The sequence below is a fragment of the Aethina tumida genome, chromosome 4, assembly GCF_024364675.1.
Source record: "Aethina tumida isolate Nest 87 chromosome 4, icAetTumi1.1, whole genome shotgun sequence".
NCBI classification, from domain to species: Eukaryota; Metazoa; Arthropoda; class Insecta; order Coleoptera; family Nitidulidae; genus Aethina; species Aethina tumida.
The window spans coordinates 19,668,037-19,692,444 of NC_065438.1; the positions used below are offsets into that span (position 1 = coordinate 19,668,037).

Sequence of the window (24,408 nt, forward strand, 5' to 3'; positions counted from 1 at the left end):
TAATTGAGCTTCCATAAAAGTTTCAAATAAATTGAAAATTGACAAACACAAACTTTTAAAAACTTTATTTTATTTATCTATTATTTTCCTTTTGCTTCCTGACTTGTTCTAAGCAACCTGTAATAGATGGCACTGATTACACATACAATAGAGCCATCTAGTGATTAATAGAAATATTTGTTAGCATATAATATTTTCGAAAACACAAAAATTTCTCATTTTGGAAATAAAAATTATATGTATAAATATGACGTAATTGAGCTTCCATAAAAGTTTCAAATAAATTGAAAATTGACAAACACAAACTTTTAAAAACTTTATTTTATTTATCTATTATTTTCCTTTTGCTTCCTGACTTGTTCTAAGCAACCTGTAATAGATGACACTGATTACACATACAATAGAGCCATCTAGTGATTAATAGAAATATTTGTTAGCAAATAACATTTTCGAAAACACAAAAATTTCTCATTTTGGAAATAAAAATTATATGTATAGATATAATGGAATTTAGCTTCCATCAAAGTTTCAAATAAACTGAAAATTGACAAACACAAACTTATAAAAACTTTATTTTATTTATCTATTATTTTCCTTTTGCTTCCTGACTTGTTCTAAGCAACCTGTAATAGATGGCACTGCTTACACACAAAATAGAGCCATCTAGTGATTAATATAAATATTTTTTAGCATATAACTTTTTCGAAAACAAAGACTTATAATTTATTTATATATTATTTTGCTTTTGCTTATTGACACACAATGGAGCCAAATCTTGAAATAAATCTGATTTATTACCTTCCATATTTTATTTTCGATGATGTGACCCATTTGTGTTGTTATGCCGTCGAATGAAAAAAGCTGCAACAATTGTAACGGTTGCAATTTTGTCAAAAGAAATTAATTAACGGCCCTTTTGTCGATTTATTTTTGCTATGAATGAAAAACAGACAAAAATAATTTTAATATTCATATAAAGCTTTTTTGTTGCGATTTTCAATTGAAATATGAATTTAGATATTCAAAAATACTAAATTCGAACACAATAACTTCGGCCTTTTGTTTCGGACTTTATTATTAAAATAAAATTAATTTAAATACATAAAACGTGATGGAATAATAATTATGCGCTTAAAAAACATGAATTACAAAATATTATTTAGCGTTAAACACAAAAGCTGCGATGAAAAATAATCGAATACATGCGACAAATTGAAATTTATTATTGGGAACAATGCCGTGTTGAAATTCCATTCGACATTGGCCCGTTGCTTGTTATTAACTGTTTAATTATTATTTTGAAAACTAATTTCTATTATTTTTTGGTCTCGGGACGTCATAAAAGTTATTTTGAGGCTGAAGTTAATTTATTCGCTTGAGTTCAATATCATTGCCAATGCAGTCGTGTTTAATGCATGCAATAATTATAAAAATAACTCAGGAGTTAATTAAGTAATAACTCATCCAAGTTCAAGTTCTTTAAGGCGATAAAATTTTCGTTATGGTGATTTAGGTGTAATTTTGCATTTATATGGGTGTTTATTTTGAGCACCCATTTATCATTAAAAACGTGATGGGGGTAATTTAAGTTTTAGCCACTTTTTCTTGTTGATCACATTACCATTTAATTGGATTAATTTGAATAATTAAAAATTAATATTTACTCGTTAATATCGATGTAATTTTTTCGTATAAACTCACCGACGTTCGAACACTGGGCCATTAATTAAAACGTCGAAATAGTTTTTAATCGTACGGAGCTGCGGTACGACTTGTGGCATCGGTTAACCGTTTGTGACAGGCTGGTATTTTAAATATGTGTACGGCGGATGCGGGGGTCCGGCGATGGGTTGGCAGCCTCGGCGGGATCTCACACCTATGCCGTCCAGGTGTTACCAGCACCACTGGACGCTGTCCAGAAGAAATCAATGCGGTAATTTATGCGCGTACCGTACCGCTTTATTTTTCCTGTTGTTTCTCACCGAAGACTTTTCTGGGTGCTAATTAGATGAAAAATGCGATGCAATAATCCGTCCAGCTGCGTATGGGTGTTTACAGCCTTTGCCCGGACCTGAATGAATTTTATGAACAATAATCCGGGTAATGGTCGTAGTTAAAACGTGTATAAAACACACCTTGGTCGATATATTTTGTATATATCTCGACATTCGGCCATTTATCCGATAAAATATTGTTCGCGTAGCGTGTCCTGTCCATACTTGTCATACCGGCTTAATAAACTTGTTATTTAGCGAACATCTTGCCTAAAATTCGAACGTGAACGTTATAAATTTTATTGCTGTCTTACGTCTATGTGGAAGGCTGAGTGCATAAATTAACTACATAAAATTAATTATGCATTATGTTAATACTGTGTGCGGTGTTGTTTTATTACGATTGTGTGCTCCGTCGTAAATCTTGCATTTCTCGAGTGTCTATTGACATTTGTCACGAACTACGTACGGCGTACACTCGAACACGTCGGAGATCTGTGAACTTTACGGTTTTTGCGGTTGTGATGCATATTGTTGTTGCCTTGAGACTCTGCCTTTCTATTAATGCTTTTTTTAATGCTAATTTTGCATGTGACTAATAAAGCTTTGCAGCTTTGATTTTATTAATTTGCCGTTTTATTTGCTTCTTCCTCTATTTGCTTTGCTTTTTCTTTCTAGCCGAGGTTTCCAAGACAAATCAAACAAATCAATGTGACCAGGTGCTTGAAAATGCTACTGCAACCCCAAATGCTTTGCCATGGGCAGGTATGATAAAGTATTGCGTAGGACAGCCTTATTTTCAATGTGGTAGAACATTATAAAAAGGTAGCTTTAGCAAGACATTATTTAGAAGATTTGGTTAGGTTCCTGCTTCCTCCTGCTGAAGATATTTTTGAAGTACTCAGTAATCAATTAGAATTACTAGTTTGGCACAAGAAAATTATTGTATTTAAAGGTAATTTTAGAAAGGCAATATTTAGAAGTTTTTGTTAGGTTCATGTTCCTTCTTCCTAGAGATATTTTTGAGATATACAGAAATCAATTAGAATTACTATTTTGACATCATTAAAAAAATATAGAAAAGTAGTTATAGAAAGACAATATTTTAAAGATTTGATTAGGTTCCTGCTTCTTCCTTTTGAAGATATTTTTGAAATCCACAGTAACCAATTAAAATTACATTTTAACATCAATAAAAGTTATTGAAAAGTAGTTATAGAAAGAAAATATTTAAAAGATTTGGTTGGGTTCCTGCTTCTTCCTTCAGAAGATATTTTTAAAGTACATAGTAACTAGTTAGAATTACTATTGTGACATCAATAAAAATTATTGAAAAGTAGTTATAGAAACAGAACATTTAAAATATTTTATTGGGTTCCTGCTTCCTCCTTCTAAAGATATTTTTGGACTACACAGTAACTAATTAGAATTTCTATTTTGTCATGAATTAGAATTAATATTTTGACACTAATAAAAAATTATTGAAAAGTTTTTATAGAATGACAACATTTAAAAGATTTGGTTAGGTTCCTGTTTCTTACTTTTGAAGATATTTTTGAATAACAAAGTAACCAATTAGAATAACCATTTTGACATCAATAAAAATTATTGAAAAGTAGTTATAGAAAGAGAATATTTAAAAGATTTGGTTGGATTCCTGCTTCTTCCTTCTGAAGATATTTTTAAAGTACACAGTAACTAGTTAGAATTACTATTGTGACACCAATAAAAATTATTGAAAAGTAATTATAGAAAGAAAACATTTAAAATATTTGGTGGGGTTCCTGCTTCCTCCTTCTGAAGATATTTTTGGAGGACACAGTAACTAATTAGAATTTCTATTTTGTCATGAATTAAAATTAATATTTTGACCCTAATAAAAAATTATTGGAAAGTTGTTATAGAATGATAACATTTAACAAATTTGGTTAGGTTCCTGCTTCTTACTTCTGAAGATATTTTTGAATAACTTAGTAACCAATTAGAATTACCATTTTAACAACAATAAAAATTATTGAAAAGTAGTTATAGAAAGAGAATACTTAAAAGATTTGGTTGGGTTCCTGCTTCTTCCTTCTGAAGATATTTTTAAAGTACACAGTAACTAGTTAGAATTACTATTGTGACACCAATAAAAATTATTGAAAAATAATCATAGATGAACAATTTTTTAAAGATTTGGTTAGGTTCCTGCATCTTTTTTCTGAAGATATTTTTGTACTGTAACTAATTAGAATTATTATCTTGATTCCAATAAGAAATATTGAAAAGTAGTTAAGAAGACAATATTTAAAAGATTTAGTTAGGTTCCTGCTTCTTCATTTTGAAGATAGTTTTGAATTACACATAAACCAATTAAAATTACAATTTTAACACCAATAAAAACTATTGAAAAGTTGTTATAGAATAACAACATTCAAAAGATTTGGTTAGGTTCTTGCTTTTCCTTCTGAAGATATTTTTGAAGTACATGATAACTATTTTGACATCAATAAAAAAATATTGAAAAGTAGTTATAGACAAGTATTTAAAAGATTTGATTAGGGTGTCCTTCTTTTTTCTGAAGGTAATTTTGAAGGACACAGTAATCAATTAGAATTAAAATTATGGAACCAATAAAAAATTATTATTAGGTAGTTGTAGAAGTTCCCGTTAGTTCCTTTTGTAGATATTAACCAATTATGACCTATTGTAAGTGAAAATTAAGAAGGTAAACGCATAAAAACAAAAGTGTAGTAAAATATCACGTATTCACTGAATTTTGTCAGTACTCAAAATTGTTAGACGTCATAAAACTTGTGCGGAGAAAACGTGTGGAAGTGAGAGAGAATGGCAATGTCGGAGCGTGTGTGTAATAAAGTAAGGGCATCATTAATATTTGGACAGTTCGGGCAAATGTAATATAGTGACCATTGTGTGGAACAAACGTTTCAGTTGGCATCCATGGCAAAACGATCCATTATACGAACATGCCGGTGCGTGTACGTTATAATTTATAATGGTGGAGGCACGCGAGGTCATTTTCAACGCTGAAATATTATTTTGACGAGATCCTACGGTTCAGATATCCACTGTTAAACATTCGATTAACTTGACCGAATAATCCTAAATAATGGTCGCACTAATGGGATAAATAAATTTCGAGTAAATTTACTTGGCGAGGCGTTATTCTTTTAATCTGTAGTTTTATATGTGAACTGTTCGGTTTAATGCATGGGCTTATTGTTGGATAAAATTGAATTATAAGCCCGATTCACTATCACATTGCATTAAGGCTTCGAGTGTTTCCTAATTCCATTCATTGAGAATTCATCGAAGACAATTTTTAACTGAAGTTTCACAATCGTATTCTAACGTGACAAAAAATATTTATACATTTATTGAATTTACAGTCTGACTCTTTTGCTTGTTACCCTTTGAATTCTTGTGTTGACGTCAACACTTTTCTGATACTTATTATTTGAGCACCTATTGGAGCATATCCACTACAATATAAGTCTAATTTATTGTTGTCGAACCAGGTCGTTCGTGTAATAAATTTTGTCCGATTCGCCGTTAATTAATTTTGATTGGTGGCTACATGAAGTTGTCGACGTTTTATTTACATTTATGTCCGCATTGTTCGGATGTTTTCGAAATGTTCCCATGGTTTTAGTTTTTACGCTTTCGCTGTTTTGGTGGACGTAAATTCTGTGCATTTTTTACACCTAGTATCCATGTTGGGAGCCATCATTAATTCAATTTGTGGCTGAAAAACCTGTAAATTAGGTGTGTTTAAGCACCATCATCGACGTTTCGCAACGTTTCAATGATTTTATGCTTAATGCGTAGAAAAGAACACGACAATAGGTTCAGTTTTGTTGATGAATTGAGGTGTTGCAACCAATGTTACTTGTCTAATAATATTTACACACACCTTTTGTGCACGCAACAACCAAATTACAGTCATTACATGGGAAAAAAATCTGTGTTATGTTAATTGAAACTCACTGTGGCTCATTTTGTAACGAATACTGAAGTTTAATCGCAGACAACTGTTATTGTTGTGTATTATTTTCATTAATAAAGTAGTACGTATTTATAGAATGCTCATTATTTTGTTAAATTTGTATTTTGCCAGTGATAATGTTTTATTATGATTATTAATATTTGATAGTGGTGAAAGTTTTTTATGGTTTAATTTAAAAATAACACTACTTTCTTTACGATAAATTTTATTCAGCAAAACATGTTTATAATCAAAGATTTTCTGCCAATATTTATGCTTCTAGAAAAATTAAGTTCTTGGAATTGGACAATCTCAATTGTAACTTCCTTGTAATTGCTTGAATGATGTCTGCAAAGAATTGTCTTGTATATCTGAAGGAATAATGATGATTATTATCAATATTTTCAATGGCTACTACGAGAAAAAAGGGTGGTTTTTTGGAACTGAAGAAATGATCAACCTTTGTTTCGACTTCCTTATAATTGCTTCAATGGAACCTTAATGTTGACTTCAAAAACATTTGTAACTAGTCACCTTTTTCCATTAGGAATCATTATTAATATAACTTCTTAATAATCTTCATTATTTATGTTATTAGAGATTAACAATTTTCTTCTTCTAACTTCATACCGAAGAAGGAGCCATTATTAATATGACTTCTCTTCATCATTCTTGTCACTGGATATTAGAATTTTTCTTATCTTCTGAAAATCGATGAAAAAATGGTTTCATCATAATCATGATTGTCACAACAAAACAATTCTGGTTTTGACACTGAAGAAAAGTTGCAACCCAATTATGATCTCTTCTTCAAAATTAAACAATTTATTAGCTAATAATGAAGAAATATCTAAATCATCCAGTGACTGAAGTACTGCTTTTCTTTCACATTTTGAAACTTCCTTTGAGACTCATCCCTGAGTAAGATTTTCATTAACATGGTCATCAACATTGATTGTTTGACCTCTTAATAAGTATCCAATACAGTGGGTAAAATTTTTCTTGGGTTAAGATTCTTTTTAAGTAGTATTCCACCAGATTTACCAGTATGAAGCCTCTTTCTAATGGTGGACACTTCACTGTTGAATGACCTATTTCCAAACTAGTTTCACCAAGATTTTGCACGAGATATTGCTTCTTCGTTAGTACAATTTCAGAACGTCCTTCGACGACAGATCTTAGCTTCAGAAATATTTGTAACAAACCACTTTCTTCCCGAAGAAGGAACCATTATTAATATAACTTCTTACTAATCTTCATTATTTAAGTCATTGGATATTAGAAAGCCATTATTAATATAACTTCTTTTCATCATTGTCATTGGAGATTAGGAATTTTCTTCTTCTGAATGTCGATAGAAAAATGGTTTCAATATTTTCAAGAGTGTCATAACAAAAATATTCTGGTTTCTTGGTACTGAAGAGAAATTCAACCCCAGTTTTGATCTCTTCTTCAGAATTAAACAATTTATTACCAAATTAATGAAGAAATATCTAAATCATTCAGTGGCTGAAGTAGTGCTTTTCCTTTCACATTTTGAAACTTCCTTTGTGACTAAGATTTTCATTAACATGGTCATCCATATCGATTGTTTGACCTCTTAATAAGTATCCAATACAGTGTGTAAAATTTTTCTTGGGTTAAGATTCTTTTTAAGTGCTATTCCACCAGATTTACCAGTACGAAGCCTCTTTCTAATGGTTGACACTTCACTGTTGCATGACTGACCTATTTCCAAGCTTGTTTCACCAAAATTTTGCACGAGTATTGCTTAAGTTCTTCGTTAGTACAAATTGTAGGACGTCCTTCGAGGGGGCCTTAATCTTAAATTCAGAAATATTTGTAATAAGCCACCTTCTTTCCGAAAAAGGAACCATTATTAATATAACTTCTTACTAATCTTCATAATTTATGTTATTGGATATTAGAAAGCCATTCTTGTTCTTTTCTTTTCATCATTCGTGTCAATGGAGATTAGAAATGTTCCTCTTCTGAATGTCAATGGAAAAATGGTTTCATCATTATCAATACTGTCATAACAAAAATATTCTGGTTTCTTAGTACTTTATTAACAATTAATGAAGATATATCTGGACCATCTAGTGGCTGAAGTACTGCTTCTCCTTTTACATTTTGAAGATTCCTTTCAAACCCATCCTCGATTAAGATTTTCATTAACATAATCATCTCTCTATATAGTCTGTTACTTCTTTCTTTGGTTAAGACTCTTTTTAAATACTCTTACCGGGTTTACCAGTCTCTTTTTAATGGTTGATTCTTCACAGTTTAATGACTGACCTACTAAGATATTGCTTAATTTCTTCGTTAGTACAAGTTTCAGGACGTCCTTCGACGAGGCCTAATTTTGATTTTAGAAGCATTTGTAACAAGCCATCTTCTTCCCAAAGAAGGAACAGTTATTAATATAATTTCTTGATAATGTTTATCATTTATGTTATTGGGGATTAGAAATTTTCTTCTTCTGCTTTCTTCCCGATGAAGGAGCAATTATTAATATAACTTCATTTCATCATTCATGTCACAGGAAATTTTCATTTTTTAAATATGAACGAAAATATGGGTTCTTCATTATCAAGATTGTCACAACAATAAAATTCTGGTTTCTTGCCGCTGAAAAAGAATTCAATCAGTTTTAATATCCTCTTCAGAATTAAATATTTATTATCAAATAATGAATAAATATCTGGACTATCTAGTGATTGAAATAGTTCTTCCCCTTTCACATTTTGAAGCTTCCTTTGAGACTCATCTTTGAGTAAATTACTCCTGGGTTGGAACACTTTTTAATTACTGTTCCATCAGGTTTACCAACATAAAGCCTCTTTGTAATGGCTTCACAGTATAATGACTGACCTATTTCCAAACTTGTTGCAAAAGGATTTTTACGAGATATTGCTTAATTTCTTGGTTAGTATAAGTTTCAGGATGTCCCTGACATTTTTCGTCTTCATGAAGCCTCTTCTTAATGATTAATTCATCTCAGGTTGATGATCTACTTCCAAACATGTTGCACGAGTCTTTTGCATTAGATATTGCTTAATTTCTGATGTTTTAGGACGACCTTGACGACCATCTTCAATGTATTTATTATCAAATTAAAATTAAATTTAGGAATAAATATATGGTTCAAAAATGAATTGCAATAAATCGTAATTTTTCACCAATGAAATTGTCCTTTTTTCTATTTTTTCAGATCAGTTAAGAGAAAACAATCCAATAAATCAGCTCATAAACAAATAGCACGTATCCGCATTATTATTCTAAGTATTTGATCATAAAATGTGTCAGCATCGTTAACATATGTTATACATTTTATTACCCTTAATCAGATTACGTATTATTATGTGGGTACAAAAACAATAAAACCACTCTTAAAATACAACACGAAAGCAATAAAATAAACTAAGTGGGTTTAGATTATTATTGAAAAGTCGACTTTATAGGATCCCATTCATTGCAACAAAGAAAACCAATATTAAAAGTGTAAAATTAAAAATAAACCCGTCGAACACAACACAGCAGAATTTTCGATTATTTCCAAACACACGGGGTTGTCCGTCTTCTAAGAATTCCATTATTCGCATCGCAGCCTATGATTATCTATTGACAATGGGCCCGTTCCAAAGTAAATTTAATTAATCCCCCAAAATTAGACTGTATATATTAATTCTCCCATGGCCATTGTGGCCGCATTGAAAACGTAGAAATTGTGCACGCCCATGTTTCAAAATAAAGTCATCATTTTTAAACACTGTCTAATAATACATTACCAACACGAAATTATACGTACGCATCGATCATACACAGGTATTTCTGTCTTCACCATACACGTAATATTATAAATAACCGTGTACACCAATCTCGACTGTCAATTCCTCGCTTTAAATGAGGGATGATTGACAGTTAAATACATCGCATTATTCTTCGGGACCGTGGCATTTGGAGGCCAAATAATAATTTATTTTTTAAACACAACTTCGTTTAGTTGGGATTTGTCCGGTAACAATGGGCGTTAAACCTGCCCGTCTTTTATTGTCAGCGTCTTCTGGTTTATTAATCAGTAAACAATGCTAAAACTGTTCTTCCACCAGTTTCTGTACAATTCGTGATTCATTGCGATGAGTTTTTGCATAAATTAGCTAATTGTGTAAACAAGATTTCTTCGAGGATGATTCAAAATTGAAAGCTAGAAAGCATCTGTGTGTGCAGTGGTGGCTAGAGAAATTAAGAAATGCACACTTGCAATTAAATGAAATCAAACTATTTTACGTTTTATTTTAAATAATTAAGTGACAACATCTTGATGATGATGAAACCATTATTACTTTAGATAAAAATTGTATACGGAGGTACTTGACATTTTTATTTCATCATTAAAGGAAGAAAATTTCTAATTTCCAATGACAATAATTATGAAGATTATCTTCAGGAAAAAAGTAGCTTGTAACAAATGTTAATGAAGTCTCATATTCCATCATTTGATTTTCATCAATGAAATTATCTTCAGTTCCAAGAAACCAGATTTTCTTTCTCGTGGCAATTATTGGACATCTTGATAATAATGAAACCATTATTTTTCCAGATAGACAATTCATTGAAGAAGTACTGAACATTTTAATTTCATCAATATTCAGATGAAGAAAATTTCTAATCTCCAATTTCTTGAATGATAAAAATTGTTATCAAGAAGTTATATTAATAATTGCTCCTTCTTCAGTTCCAAGAAACCAGATTTTTCTTCTCGTGGCAATTATTGGACATTTTGATAATGATGAAACCATTATTTCTTCAGATAAACAATTCATTGAAGAAGTACTGAACATTTTAATATCATCAATATTCAGAAGAAGAAAATTTCTAATCTCCAATCACATGAATGATTAATATTATTGTCAAGAAGTTATATTAATAATTGCTCCTTCTTCGAGAAGGAAATAACTTGTGACAAATGTTTCTGAAGTCTCATATTCCACCACTTGATTTTCATCAATGAAATTATCTTCAGTTCCAAGAAACTAGATTTTTTTTCTCGCGGCAATTATTGGACATCTTGATAATAATGAAACCATTATTTCTTCAGATAGACAATTCATTGAAGAAGTACTGAACATTTTAATTTCATCAATATTCAGATGAAGAAAATTTCTAATCTCCAATTACTTGAATGATTAAAATTGTTATCAAGAAGTTATATTAATAATTGCTCCTTCTTCGAGAAGGAAATAACTTGTGACAAATGTTTCTGAAGTCTCATATTCCACCACTTGATTTTCATCAATGAAATTATCTTCAGTTCCAAGAAACCAGATTTTTTTCTCGTGGCAATTATTGGACATCTTGATAATAATGAAACCATTATTTCTTCAGATAGACAATTCATTGAAGAAGTACTGAACATTTTAATATCATCAATATTCAGATGAAGAAAATTTCTAATCTCCAATCACTTGAATGATTAAAATTATTATCAAGAAGTTATATTAATAATTGCTCCTTCTTCGGGAAGAAAGTAGCTTGTGACAAATGTTTCTGAACTCTCATATTCCACCACTTGATTTTCATCAATGAAATTATCTTCAGTTCCAAGAAACCAGATTTTTTTTCTCGTTGCAATTATTGGACATCTTGATAATGATGAAACCATTATTTCTTCAGATAGACAATTCATTGAAGAAGTACTTAACATTTTAATTTCATCAATATTCAGAAGAAGAAAATTTCTAATCTCCAATCACATGAATGATTAAAATTATTATCAAGAAGTTATATTAATAATTGCTCCTCCTTCGGGAAGGAAGTAGCTTGTGACAAATGTTTCTGAACTCTCGTATTCCACCACTTGATTTTCATCAATGAAATTATCTTCAGTTCCAAGAAACCAGATTTTTTTTCTCGTTGCAATTATTGGACATCTTGATAATGATGAAACCATTATTTCTTCAGATAGACAATTCATTGAAGAAGTACTTAACATTTTAATTTCATCAATATTCAGAAGAAGAAAATTTCTAATCTCCAATCACATGAATGATTAAAATTATTATCAAGAAGTTATATTAATAATTGCTCCTCCTTCGGGAAGGAAGTAGCTTGTGACAAATGTTTCTGAACTCTCGTATTCCACCACTTGATTTTCATCAATGAAATTATCTTCAGTTCCAAGAAACCAGATTTTTTTTCTCGTTGCAATTATTGGACATCTTGATAATGATGAAACCATTATTTCTTCAGATAGACAATTCATTGAAGAAGTACTTAACATTTTAATTTCATCAATATTCAGAAGAAGAAAATTTCTAATCTCCAATCACATGAATGATTAAAATTATTACCAAGAAGTTATATTAATAATTGCTCCTCCTTCGGGAAGGAAGTAGCTTGTGACAAATGTTTCTGAACTCTCGTATTCCACCACTTGATTTTCATCAATGAAATTATCTTCAGTTTCAAGAAACCAGATTTTTTTTCTCGTTGCAATTATTGGACATCTTGATAATGATGAAACCATTATTTCTTCAGATAGACAATTCATTGAAGAAGTACTGAACATTTTAATTTCATCAATATTCAGAAGAAGAAAATTTCTAATCTCCAATCACATAAATGATTAAAATTATTATCAAGATGTTATATTAATAATTGCTGCTTCTTCGAGAAGGAAGTAGCTTGTGACAAATATTTCTGAAGTCTCATATTCCATAAATTGATTTGCATCAATTTTCCAAAAAACTAGAATTTTTCTCACCTGGCAATTATTGGGCATCTTGATAATGATGAAACCATTATTTCTTCACATAGACAATTCATTGAAGAAGTACTGAACTTATTAATTTCATCACTTTTAAGAAGAAAACAATTTCTAATCTCCAATGAGATAAAAGATTGAGAAATAATATCAATAATGGCTCCTTCTTTTGGAAGAAGGTAGAGTACGACTGGATAAATTTTGAATCAAATCTCTTTATGAAATATCTTCCAAAATGTTTAAATTTCTCTGCCCACCACTGTACCACATATTTCATGGATAATTAGCCAAACGAATTCGGCCATTAATGCACTCTTCTGCAGTGAAAGTAATTTATGGCCGGACAATGATTCGAATGTTTGTGCATTAACAATGTGCATTAACAACGATACGGATAATCACAGCGTTATCATAAAACGCAGCCTTTTATTCGACATTTTAGAAAACCCATTCGCACATTGTCGACGGCCGCATGGCAATTAATGGTAATCGACCAGACAAAAACGGTTGCGAAAAATTGATCACCGTAATTGGTGTTAAAACCTCTTCTTCAACGATTCGTTGTCCATAACATGTGCTTGAGGCCGTAAACGGTGAATGGAAACCACCATTGCCCAACCGATAATTAAAACATAATAAAAATAATTCGAAATCTTTTTCTACGGTCCAAAGCATGTTGCAATTACACTCCTTGCCCTGTTACAATTATTTATCGGTTTCGATACATTATTCATGCGGTAATTAAGTCAATAGTCAGCAAATAATGGTTTAAAATATTGAATGACAAAAAGGCAATGTTAACTGTCAGCGATATTTAAACGGGTTTATTACTTTCGTTGGTCGCACGGCCGTAGTTTAATTACGCTGGCGCACAAGAAAATTAATAAAACACCTCTTTGGAAAAGTGAAGTTGTTGACAGTAAGGTATTAAATACGTGGAGTGGAGTTGTTAACGGCATCTTAATTAATTCGAATTCGAAAAACTAGAAGTGGTATCCGAGAACATTTTATTTTAAATCGCACTTTCTAATTAGTTATTTTTAAACTCATTATAAATATTCATTATATATATATATATATATATATATATATATATATATATATATATATATATAATCTGTGGATTAATTTTTAATTTATATCTTATATATTATTTTTTTTAATGATTTAATTTAATTTTTATGATTTGTATTGATTTTAAGCTTCTACAATTCAAATTTGATTACAATTAATTTATTATTTTGTTAAGTTGTTTATAGATAAGTCGATTTTTTACTTTACATTTAACGATTTTAACGATTGAACACCAAAAAAGATTAATTTACTTTCAATGTTTATATAATTATTAGGTAAAAATTGATGATACTTATTTTGAGGTTTATTTAAGTAAATAAATATAAACATTGTTTCAAGGTTTATCAATTTTTATCTTATGTTTTATTGCATAACTTTTTATTCATTGTAAAAACCTGTTTTCTTTTCATAAGATAATTTAAGATTTGTGTATACTTACTTTATGGTTTAGTTAAATTAAATATAAATTTTGTTTCAAGGTTTGTCAAATTTTATTTTTCTTTTTATAAGCAACTTACTTCTACTACTTTCATGGTTCAGTTAAATAAATTAAATATAAACTTATAGTTCAATGATTTAACAATTTAAACTTTAAAAATATATGAAATTTATAAAATAAACTAGTTTTTCTAGTTATAAAGTATTTTACTAAACAATAATCATCTATTTTCTTATAATTTTGAGTTTTTTAGAGAATTTAACTTTCTATAGATATATAAATTAAATATAAACTTTGTTTCAAGAATTGTCATTTAAATTTTTATTTTTAAAGTACTTTACTAAAGTATAATTTAAATTTTACTTTCTTGTTAAAATAATTATCAACTCTTTTCTTATATTTTTTTTGTTTTTAGAGAATTTAACCCTCTACAATTTAAGATTTGAGCAGACTTATTTTGTGATTCAGTGGAATAAATTAATTATAAACTTTTGATCAAGATGTGTCAAATTTTATTTTTTTATAATTTAATGCTTTAACATTTTAAACATTCAAAATATAAAAAAAAATATAAAAATACTTGTTTTTCTACTTGAAAGTTACTATACTAAACAATAATTTAAATTTTACATTTTTTTGTTTATATAATTATCGACTATTTTCTTATAATTTTGTGTTTTTTAGAGAATTAAACAGTCTACAATTTAAGATTTGAGTAAACTTAATTTGTGATTCAGTTAAATAAATTAATTATAAACTTTTATTCAAGATTTGTCAAATTTTATTTTTTCTATGATATAATGCTTTAACATTTTAAACATTAAATACATATAAAATTTATAAAAAAAAAAATGTTTTTCTATTTATATTTTTGTTTAAATAATTATCATCTATTTTTTATAATTTTGTGTTTTTTAGAGAATTTAACACTCTACAATTTAAGATTTGAGTGGACTTATATTTGGTTTTAGTTAAACAAATTAAATATAAACTTTGCTTCAAGATTTATCAAGTTTTATTTTGTAGTTTATTGCTTTAAAATTTTAAACACTAAAAAATATATAAAATTAATAAAAAAATTGATTTTCTACTTATAAGGTTCTTTACAAAACAATAATTTAAATTTTACATTTTTTGTTTAAATAATTATTAACTATTTTCTTATAATTTTTTAGTTTTTTAGAGAATTTTCTCCACAATGTAAGATTTGAGTAAAGAGACTTATTTTTTGATTCAGTTGAATAAATTATATATAAACTTTTCTTCAACATTTATCAAGTTTTATTTTCTTATAGCTTAATGCTAAAAAATACATAAAGTTTATAAAAAAAAACTGTTTTTCTACATATAAGGTGCTTTTCAAAACAATAATATATAATATTTATGGTTCAGTTGAACAAATTAAATATAAACTTTGCTTCAAGATTTGTTGTTTTATTTTCTTACAGTTTAAAGCTTTAACATTTTTAACATTAAACTATTTATTCCAACAAGATGCACTAAATATATATAAAAAAACTGTTTTCTTATAGTTTTGTCTTTTTTAGAGTATAAATTCGAGTACTTTCAGTTTTTTATTTATTTAAGTGACTGTGCATTAAAAATAAACTTCTTCCAGATGTGTCATGTATTTTTTATAATTTAATGTCTATTTAACATTAGAAGAGGCAATAAGTTGATCACAAAATTTCTTTGTCTCTTAAGCTACCTAATTTAAAATTACGTTTATTCTTTGAATAAATAACTTTTTACATTTTTGCGTGTTTCCTTTAACAATTTATGAGTTGATTATACCTATTTTATTTTCTAGTAAAATAAATAAGATATAAATGTCATTTTTTATCGTACATTTTAACGTCTGACTTATTAAAATTATTAAATTCCTGTGATATCTTATATTCATTATTATCATGTATTTAACATATAATTGACAATTTTACACCACTTATATGGTAAAAATATTTGGCATCATTACATAAACATCATATAAATTTATTTTATTAAAACGCCTGAGAATTTCTACCAGTCGAAACAACCGGAAACAATCCACCACAGCTATAAACTATCATTCCTGAAATTATTTTCACAATATTTACACAACTGGCTTTCATGTTCGCGACTTTATCGTGGCGGAAGAGCCGCATAGTTCAGCTTTCTTCGCACATTCAGCCGGTCTTCGTCGGACGTTGTAACCAATTGTAATAAATGACTCGTTATTAATTTCTGCCGTGCCGCGTTCACGGCGTACCGGAAATTTGGTTTATTGCCCAACAACCAATTCGCACACGAGAAATTTGTTATTAATTAAATAAAACAATTGACGGACGTACTTTATTTGCAGGGATGGCGGTGAGCGGCATGGGACAGTCGATGTCGCCGTACTACAACCCATCTGCGGCGTACGGGTCCATAAACGCATCGTTGGCGGCCGCCGCCGTACAACAGTCGGCGGCTGCGATGTCCGCCGGACTGTCAGCTTCGGCACAGGTAACTATCACCGAATTCACGCACCACGCCCGCCCACGCAACACCTGGACGTGCGAGAGTACCGTGCCAAATGGCCGCCCGCGTCCGACGTGACTTTGCACTTCGGACAACGTTTTTTACACATTTCGAAAGCGAGACCCGCACAACTTGTGTCGCATTTCACACGGCGCGTTAGTTACAGTAAAACATCAAACTATCCGTGTAAGTTGGGGGATTACCGATCATCGATTTGCCATCCCATTGTGTGCGGGGGTCATCAATTTCGAAACTAGTCAGTCTTAAAAATAGACTTGTAGGGTTAAATTTGCAAGGTCATCGGAATAATCTCCGGTCCGGACGATCGGGGTTTTTATTGCTGTCACGAAGAAGACGGACACAATGTCGGGTACGATTTGATACAATGTGATTAATACGTGGGATGATCGGGGCGAACGTTGTACTCTGGGTCGGGAATTATCACCATTATCGTGATGGTAATTTAATTTTCACCTCGTCTATTTCTTACCCCGTCCGTTTGTGTTTACAATTTCGTTTGTGTGGCTGGTCGACCGGATTTACATAGTGGTTTGGAGGTTTTGTTGATTCAGAAAAGGTGTACTTATCACCTGAAGACGTGCAAACATCGTAAAGCTACTGTTGTTTTAAGGTACCACAATTAGGGCAGAACAAATATTTGGGGCATTATCACCCATATACCTTATTTTCATATTTATGCCACTTGTTAGGAAGTCAGTTCTTTTTTTTTAAATATACGTTTCCCTTTCCTCGTTTTGTAATTATAAACGTCTGTTGTACCGTTTGTTGATAAATTGGATAACCGTTCGGGATAATGAACACTCGACTCGATGATTGCTTGAACACGTACGAGGCATTAAATTAACTAATTAAATCAAACGATTTAAATGTAAAAAGGGTTTAAACAATCGATTATCACACATTATTAACAACGGGGGATGAAAACAATGGGTTTTCGATGTGCGATGTGTGTAGAGCAGACGTATGATATGAGATTAAATTTTATGCACAATTTGGTCTAAATAGTTCAATATCTGATTGGTGGTTATCGACATTTTCGGCAGTTAATTAAATTAAATATCAACAGCACTGGAATATTCAGGTCATTTCTTAACTTGAAAGGAAATGAAAATGTTTCTTCATCAATCAATCAATCTATATAAAAAGTTAAAAATGAAACTGTTTGCTACAGTGAAGAATCAAAGAGATGATAAAAAAATGAGAAATATCAACGTCTAATAGGAAAGATAAGATAAATACAAAGACATAGAAGACATGATAAAAAATAAGAAGAATTAACTGTTTTCCAATAAAACTGGACAAGTAGAGACAATTAATCCTATAATTTAAAGTAAAAAACTTAAAAGGAAAATAAGATTGGTACAAAAAAACATGAAGAAGATGATAAAAAGATAAAAAAGATTGACAGTCCACCAATAAAACTGGATGGAAGACACTTTAAACAATTAATTCCTGAATTCAAAGTTCAATGTCAATAAATAAACAAAATTCTAAGAAAATTTTGGTCTAAACTGACCTTTTTTCATCAGTCTACAAGATTAAATAAAAAACTTAGAAGAAAAATAAGATTGGTACAAAAAAACATGAAAAAGATTATAAAAAGATAAACAGGATTGACAGTCCACCAATAAAACTGGATGGAAGAGACTTTAAACAATTAATTCCTGAATTCAAACTTCAATGTCAATAAATAAACAAAATTCTAAGAAAATTCTGGTCGAAATTGACCTTTCTTCATCAGTCTACAGGATTAAATAAAAAACTTAGAAGAAAAATAAGATTGGTACAAAAAAACATGAAGAAGATTATAAAAAGATAAAAAGGATTGACAGTCCACCAATAAAACTGGATGGAAGAGATTTTAAACAATTAATTCCTGAATTCAAAGTTCAATGTCAACAAATAAACAAAAACTAAGAAAATGTTGGTCAAAACTGACATTTCTTCATCAGTCTACAGGATTAAGTAAAAAACTTAAAAGGAAAATAAGATTGGTACAAAAAAACATGAAGAAGATGATAAAAAGATAAAAAGGATTGACAGTCCACCAATAAAACTGGATGAATGAGACTTTAAACAATTAATTCCTGAATTCAAAGTTCAGTGTCAACAAATAAACAAAATCTAAGAAAATTTTAGTTGAAACTGACATTTCTTCATCAGTCTACAGGATTAAGTAAAAAACTTAAAAGGAAAATAAAATTGGTACAAAGAAACATGAAGAAGATGATAAAAAGATAAAAAGGATTGACAGTCCACCAATAAAACTGGATGGAAGAGATTTTAAACAATTAATTCCTGAATTCAAAGTTCAATGTCAACAAATAAACAAAATCTAAGAAAATGTTGGTCAAAACTGACATTTCTTCATCAGTCTACAGGATTAAGTAAAACACTTAAAAGGAAAATAAGATTGGTACAAAAAAACATGAAGAAGAAGATAAAAAGATAAAAAGGATTGACAGTCCACCAATAAAACTGGATGGAAGAGACTTTAAACAATTAATTCCTGAATTCAAAGTTCAATGTCAACAAATAAACAAAATCTAAGAAAATTTTAGTCGAAACTGACATTTCTTCATCAGTCTACAGGATTAAGTAAAAAACTTAAAAGGAAAATAAGATTGGTACAAAAAAACATGAAGAAGATGATAAAAAGACAAAAAGGATTGACAGTCCACCAATAAAACTGGATGGAAGAGACTTTAAACAATTAATTCCATAATTCAAAATTCAATGTCATTAAATAAACAAAATTCTAAGAAAATTCCGGTCTAAACTGACCATTCTTCATCAGTCTGCAGGATTAAGTAAAAATCTTATTGGTACAAAGAAACATGAAGAAGATGATAAAAAATAAAAAGGATTGACAGTCCTCCAATAAAACTGAATGGAGGAGACTTAACCTCATAATTCATGTTCAGTGATAATGAACAAAATCTTAAGAAAATCATGTCGGAGTTGAACTTTCTTCATCAATCAACAGGCTTACCTGTAAAAAACCTAAGAGGAAAAATAAGTCAAGTACCACACAAGATTAAGAAAATAGTAAAAAATGAGAGGGATTGATCCTCTAATAAAACTTGGCAGGGTTGGCAGACAGTCAAGACAGTTAACCCCATAAATAAACAGTAGGTAATTTATATTAAAATTTGCGATGGCAATTCTGAAAATCTAGTCGTGAATTTAACGAAAATTGGTGGTGTCATCGTATATCTTGACGGTGTAGACCAACCAAGCTACTTCAGAAGTCACCAAAAAGTGATAAACCGCGTTGTTCATAGCTTTTATGATCCACAAACAAGACTTGTGGATATAAACCAGGCATTTTAATATCGATGTGGGGTACATCTGGTCTCGGGCACTGTTAATTCGTATTCATGATCTCGACATTCCTGCAGTGGCGCGATAGCCAACAAATCAATGCTTGTTTTTCTTATAAAAGGCCTCAGACCAGTCACAAACAGACCGCTAATCCTGATTTAATAATCTTTGTCTGTGTCCCGGTGACAGCAGCCTGTTCCAATCATGCCTTACCGGGCGACCATCTAAGAGAGGACTCCCTCGCTTCTCCACACTCTTCGCCGGATCATTTGCATAACAACGGCCGGATAAATTGTTCTATGCCGCATTTACATATTGTTATTTGACGCGGATTGTGCGTTTTTAAGTTGTTGCCTTTTGCTTATCTTATCTTAACACGGCTCTTCCACTGTTTTCGTTTAATTCGCCTTTGAATATTTGACATCGGAGGCTTAAGCGATCGCCGTTGTTTATTTGTTGCTCTTCTTTCTGTTTTTGTGGTCTGATCTGACAGCGATGTTTAATGCTTTCTTTAACGATGTCATTATGTTGGATGGCTTAGCTGCGATTAAATCTTCTTTTAATACCACGTTATTGATTAATTATACCCCAGTACCAAACCCCCGAGACCAGTCCTAAACAAATTCGAGGACGTAAAAACAATAAGGCTCCCCCGGCCCCGGAATTGAAACTCCCGAACAAAATAAAACGGAGTCGCGTAACGCAGGACGTTTGTTTAAATCGTTAGGGCTCATTGTGACCGATGATATATAGTCAGTTTGGTCCTGCAAGGTGCTGCTCTTTGAGGCCACAAAGGCATAACATATTACACCGGTTCTTTGTGGCGGACACATGGAATTTTCAGACTCTCTCGCTCTCGCGATGCATTTTTCCACCGGCATAAATCATGCGGCCATTGTGTGCAGTTTGTTGCACGTTGCGCCGAATAATGAACGACGGCACCTTCGCACCTTATCGACACCGTTTCATTCCGCATCGTTTTCAGGTGGTCAGCTCGATGGACGCCATGAAGTACTCGATGGAAGCGGACAAGTACCGTTCCGCCTACATGCCACCCTCGTCGCTCACAATGTCCATGTACTCGGACCCCAAGTACATGGACTCGACCTCCAAGAGTTACCTGGAACGCGGCTACTTGGACTCCAACATAACTAAGGCGTACTTCGAGCACTCGAAGATGTACATGGACGGCAAGTACAGCACCGAATCGGCCCGTTCCTATCCGATCGACATTGGGAAAATGTACCAGGACGGGCCGGGCCAGCAGCCGCCGGCCAACTTGGGCTCGCCCAGGTCGTCGGACTCGCCGGAGGTGAAGCACAACCAGGAACGGCAGGACGGCACGTCCAGCTCCAGCTCGACCACCACGTCGTCGGCGGGGGCCTCGCCCGGCGCCCTGCCCGGGTACTACCCCACTGGTGCGATGCAACAGGGCAACGCGGTGCCGGGGCTGTTGCCGATGGCCCAATATGCGAGCCAGTATCCGACGCAAACGCCCGGGGGTGAATTCCGTCGACCCCTGACCGTCATATTTTGACCAGATCGTATTTGAATGTGACTTGTGATTTGTGGGTGTGCAGTAGATGTGCGCGATGCAATGCGGAAGGCTCTTTACTCGTTCGAATTTATGTATACGACCGTTGATTTCGTTGGTTTCACTGTGGACGGCTGGTATGGATTAATGTAAGTTTTGTGGACACGTTTATTCTTTTGGTACGCAAGGTGGGCTTGGTCCATATTAATTTTGATAAAATTACATAATTATCTTTAAAAATTATGGGGTAAAAGTCTCTATTATCTCAAATTTCTAAACAATAGTTTTGGCAATATTTGTGATAATACTTTACAGATCACTACCCCAAGAATTAATTTCAAAGATAAAATTAATTCACTGAATTAATTTACAATATTGTATTAGACATTCAGATTTGCTGGAAAAATTAAAACTAGAATTTAAATTTTATAGCAAAAAAATAAAAATAAATCCACTTTTTGTACCAGACATTTATGTACAAAACTGTAGATTAATGTACTCCTAATGTTTATCTCTAATAGCTTTAGTCCACGACTTAACTTTAATCCTGGCAGCGTTATTTATTTTAGTTTATTGTAAGTTATTTGCCAGTTACAACAAAAAAAAATAGCACATCGATTATAAATATTGTCCATTATTAAAGTGACATTGGACGTATTTGCAATATCCTAATTTAAATAAATATTTAATTTTTTTGTAAAAAATTGTAAATACTAATCGTTGTACAAATTATATATGTATTAGCATTTGCTGGTTAAGTTGTGATGATTTTATTATTAGACAGAGTTTGTGTTACTGTACAAAGTTGGTTATTATTTATACATTTTGTTCCTATTTTATAGTAGCTATACTACTTAAAAAAAAGTATTCATGTATGTATAACTTGTTATTATTAAACTATCAACAAACAAATCTTAGCATTACTGTAACAATATGTTATGTAAAGTTTCAATATACATAAACACATAATAAACTAGAATGTGATTGTTTCAGTAACTATTGTTTTTTTTTAACTTAATTCTTTTTTTGAACTAACGGACTAACTAAAAGACATAAAGGTAAGTTACTCTTTAACTACATTTTTTATTTGTACTGTCGAAATCAAATTACCTCAGTTCTAAACACCTGAACTTAAGCTTTTTGTCCTTTAGACCGAAGCATAAGCAACTGATATACATTTAGAATCAATTGGTTTAAAAACACATAATATTTGTTCAAAACATAAGGCCCTCATTCAAATGAAGTAAATGAAGATAAATTGCTTAGTCAACTCGTAAGATTTTATTCCTATTTTATAGTAATTATGGTACTAAATCACATAATAAACTATTATGGGATTGTTTCAGTTACTGTTGTCTTTTTAATTAATTTAATTAATTCTATTCTTGGCTGGAATGATTTTTGGATTGTAGAAGAAAATATATATAGGTAAGTTACTCTTTAATTATATTTTTTACTTGGAGTACTGTCAAATCAAATTTCCTTAGTTCTAAAGCTTAAGCCTTTTGTTCTTTGAACTGAAGTATGAGTTACTGATATACATTTATAAGCAATTGGTTTAGAAACACATATTTGTTCAAAACATAAGGCCCTCATTCAAATGAAGTAACTGAAGATAAATTGCTTAGTCAACTCATAAGATTTTATTCCTATTTTATAGTAATTATGGTACTAAATCACATAATAAACTATTATGTGATTGGTTCAGTAACTGTTGTCTTTTTAATTAATTTAATTAATTCTTTTCTTGGCTAGAATGATTTTTGAATTGTAGAAGAAAATATATACAGGTAAGTTGCTCTTCAACCATATTTTTTCATTAAAAAAGTCACAGATATTAGTTTTTACTTAATCCTATGAAATTATGGTGTTTGTCCTACAGAGGAATTGAGATGTTAAAGATCCCTTTGAAGAAACGATTGCCAAAATAAAGAGGATTAAATTAATAAACTAATTTTAAAGAAAATTTTGTAAATTTTATTGAAATAAATTCATTAAAAAAAATAATAAAAATAATAAAAATACATTTTTAATTCAAATGTTTAAAAACAAAGTCACAAATATATTTTTTAGTTAATCCTTTGAAATCATGGAGTTTGACCCACAGTGGGATTGAAGTGATAAATGCCGTAAAATCCCTTTGGAAAAACAATTCCTAAAATTATTATTATTAAATTTATAAACTAATTTAAACAAAATTTTGTAAATTTTGTTGCAATTCATTCATTTAAAAAAATAATAAAAATATTATATTATTATGTGAGTTTGGAAATTTATAAACTAATTTAAATGAAAATTTTGTAAATTTGGTCAGAATTCATTCATTTAAAAAAATAATAATAGTATTAAAAATACATTTTAATTCAAATGTTTAAAAACAAATTCTAATAATAAAATTTGTATTTTTAATTAATATTTACTTATGATTTTGTATTCAGTGTTTATACACTGAATACAAAATCCATAAAAAAATCACAAACGTATTGTTTTAGTTAATTAAGTATTAAAACTCAAAAAATACCTTTGGAGAAACGATTCCCAAAATAAGATTAAATTTATGAACTAACATAAAAGAAAATTTTGCAAATTTTATTAGAATTCATTCAATTAAAAAATAATAAAAATATTAAAATAACATTTTTAATTAAAATATTTAAAAACAAATTCTAATAATAAAATTCGTATTATTAATTGATATCTACGTAAACACTCAATACAAAATCCATAAAAAAATCAAAAACTTATTTTTTTAGTTAATACTTTAAA

General features: G+C 30.5%; 1 protein-coding gene across 3 annotated transcripts in view; it reads left to right on the forward strand.

Moving 5' to 3' along the window:
- LOC109605450 (transcription factor Sox-21) overlaps positions 1–22,638 on the forward strand; it is a 46,792-nt gene extending 24,154 nt beyond the window's left edge. For 2 of the 3 annotated variants that reach the window (XM_049966487.1, XM_049966488.1), the window contains exons 4-6: positions 2,673–2,759; positions 16,603–16,748; positions 21,094–22,638. In XM_049966487.1, coding sequence (XP_049822444.1) covers positions 2,673–2,759; positions 16,603–16,748; positions 21,094–21,645 — 785 coding nt within the window. In that variant the 3' untranslated portion in view covers positions 21,646–22,638. The remainder of the gene's footprint in view (positions 1–2,672; positions 2,760–16,602; positions 16,749–21,093) is intronic. The other variant, XM_049966489.1, reaches the window with a different exon arrangement.
- The last annotated feature ends 1,770 nt before the right edge of the window (positions 22,639–24,408 follow it).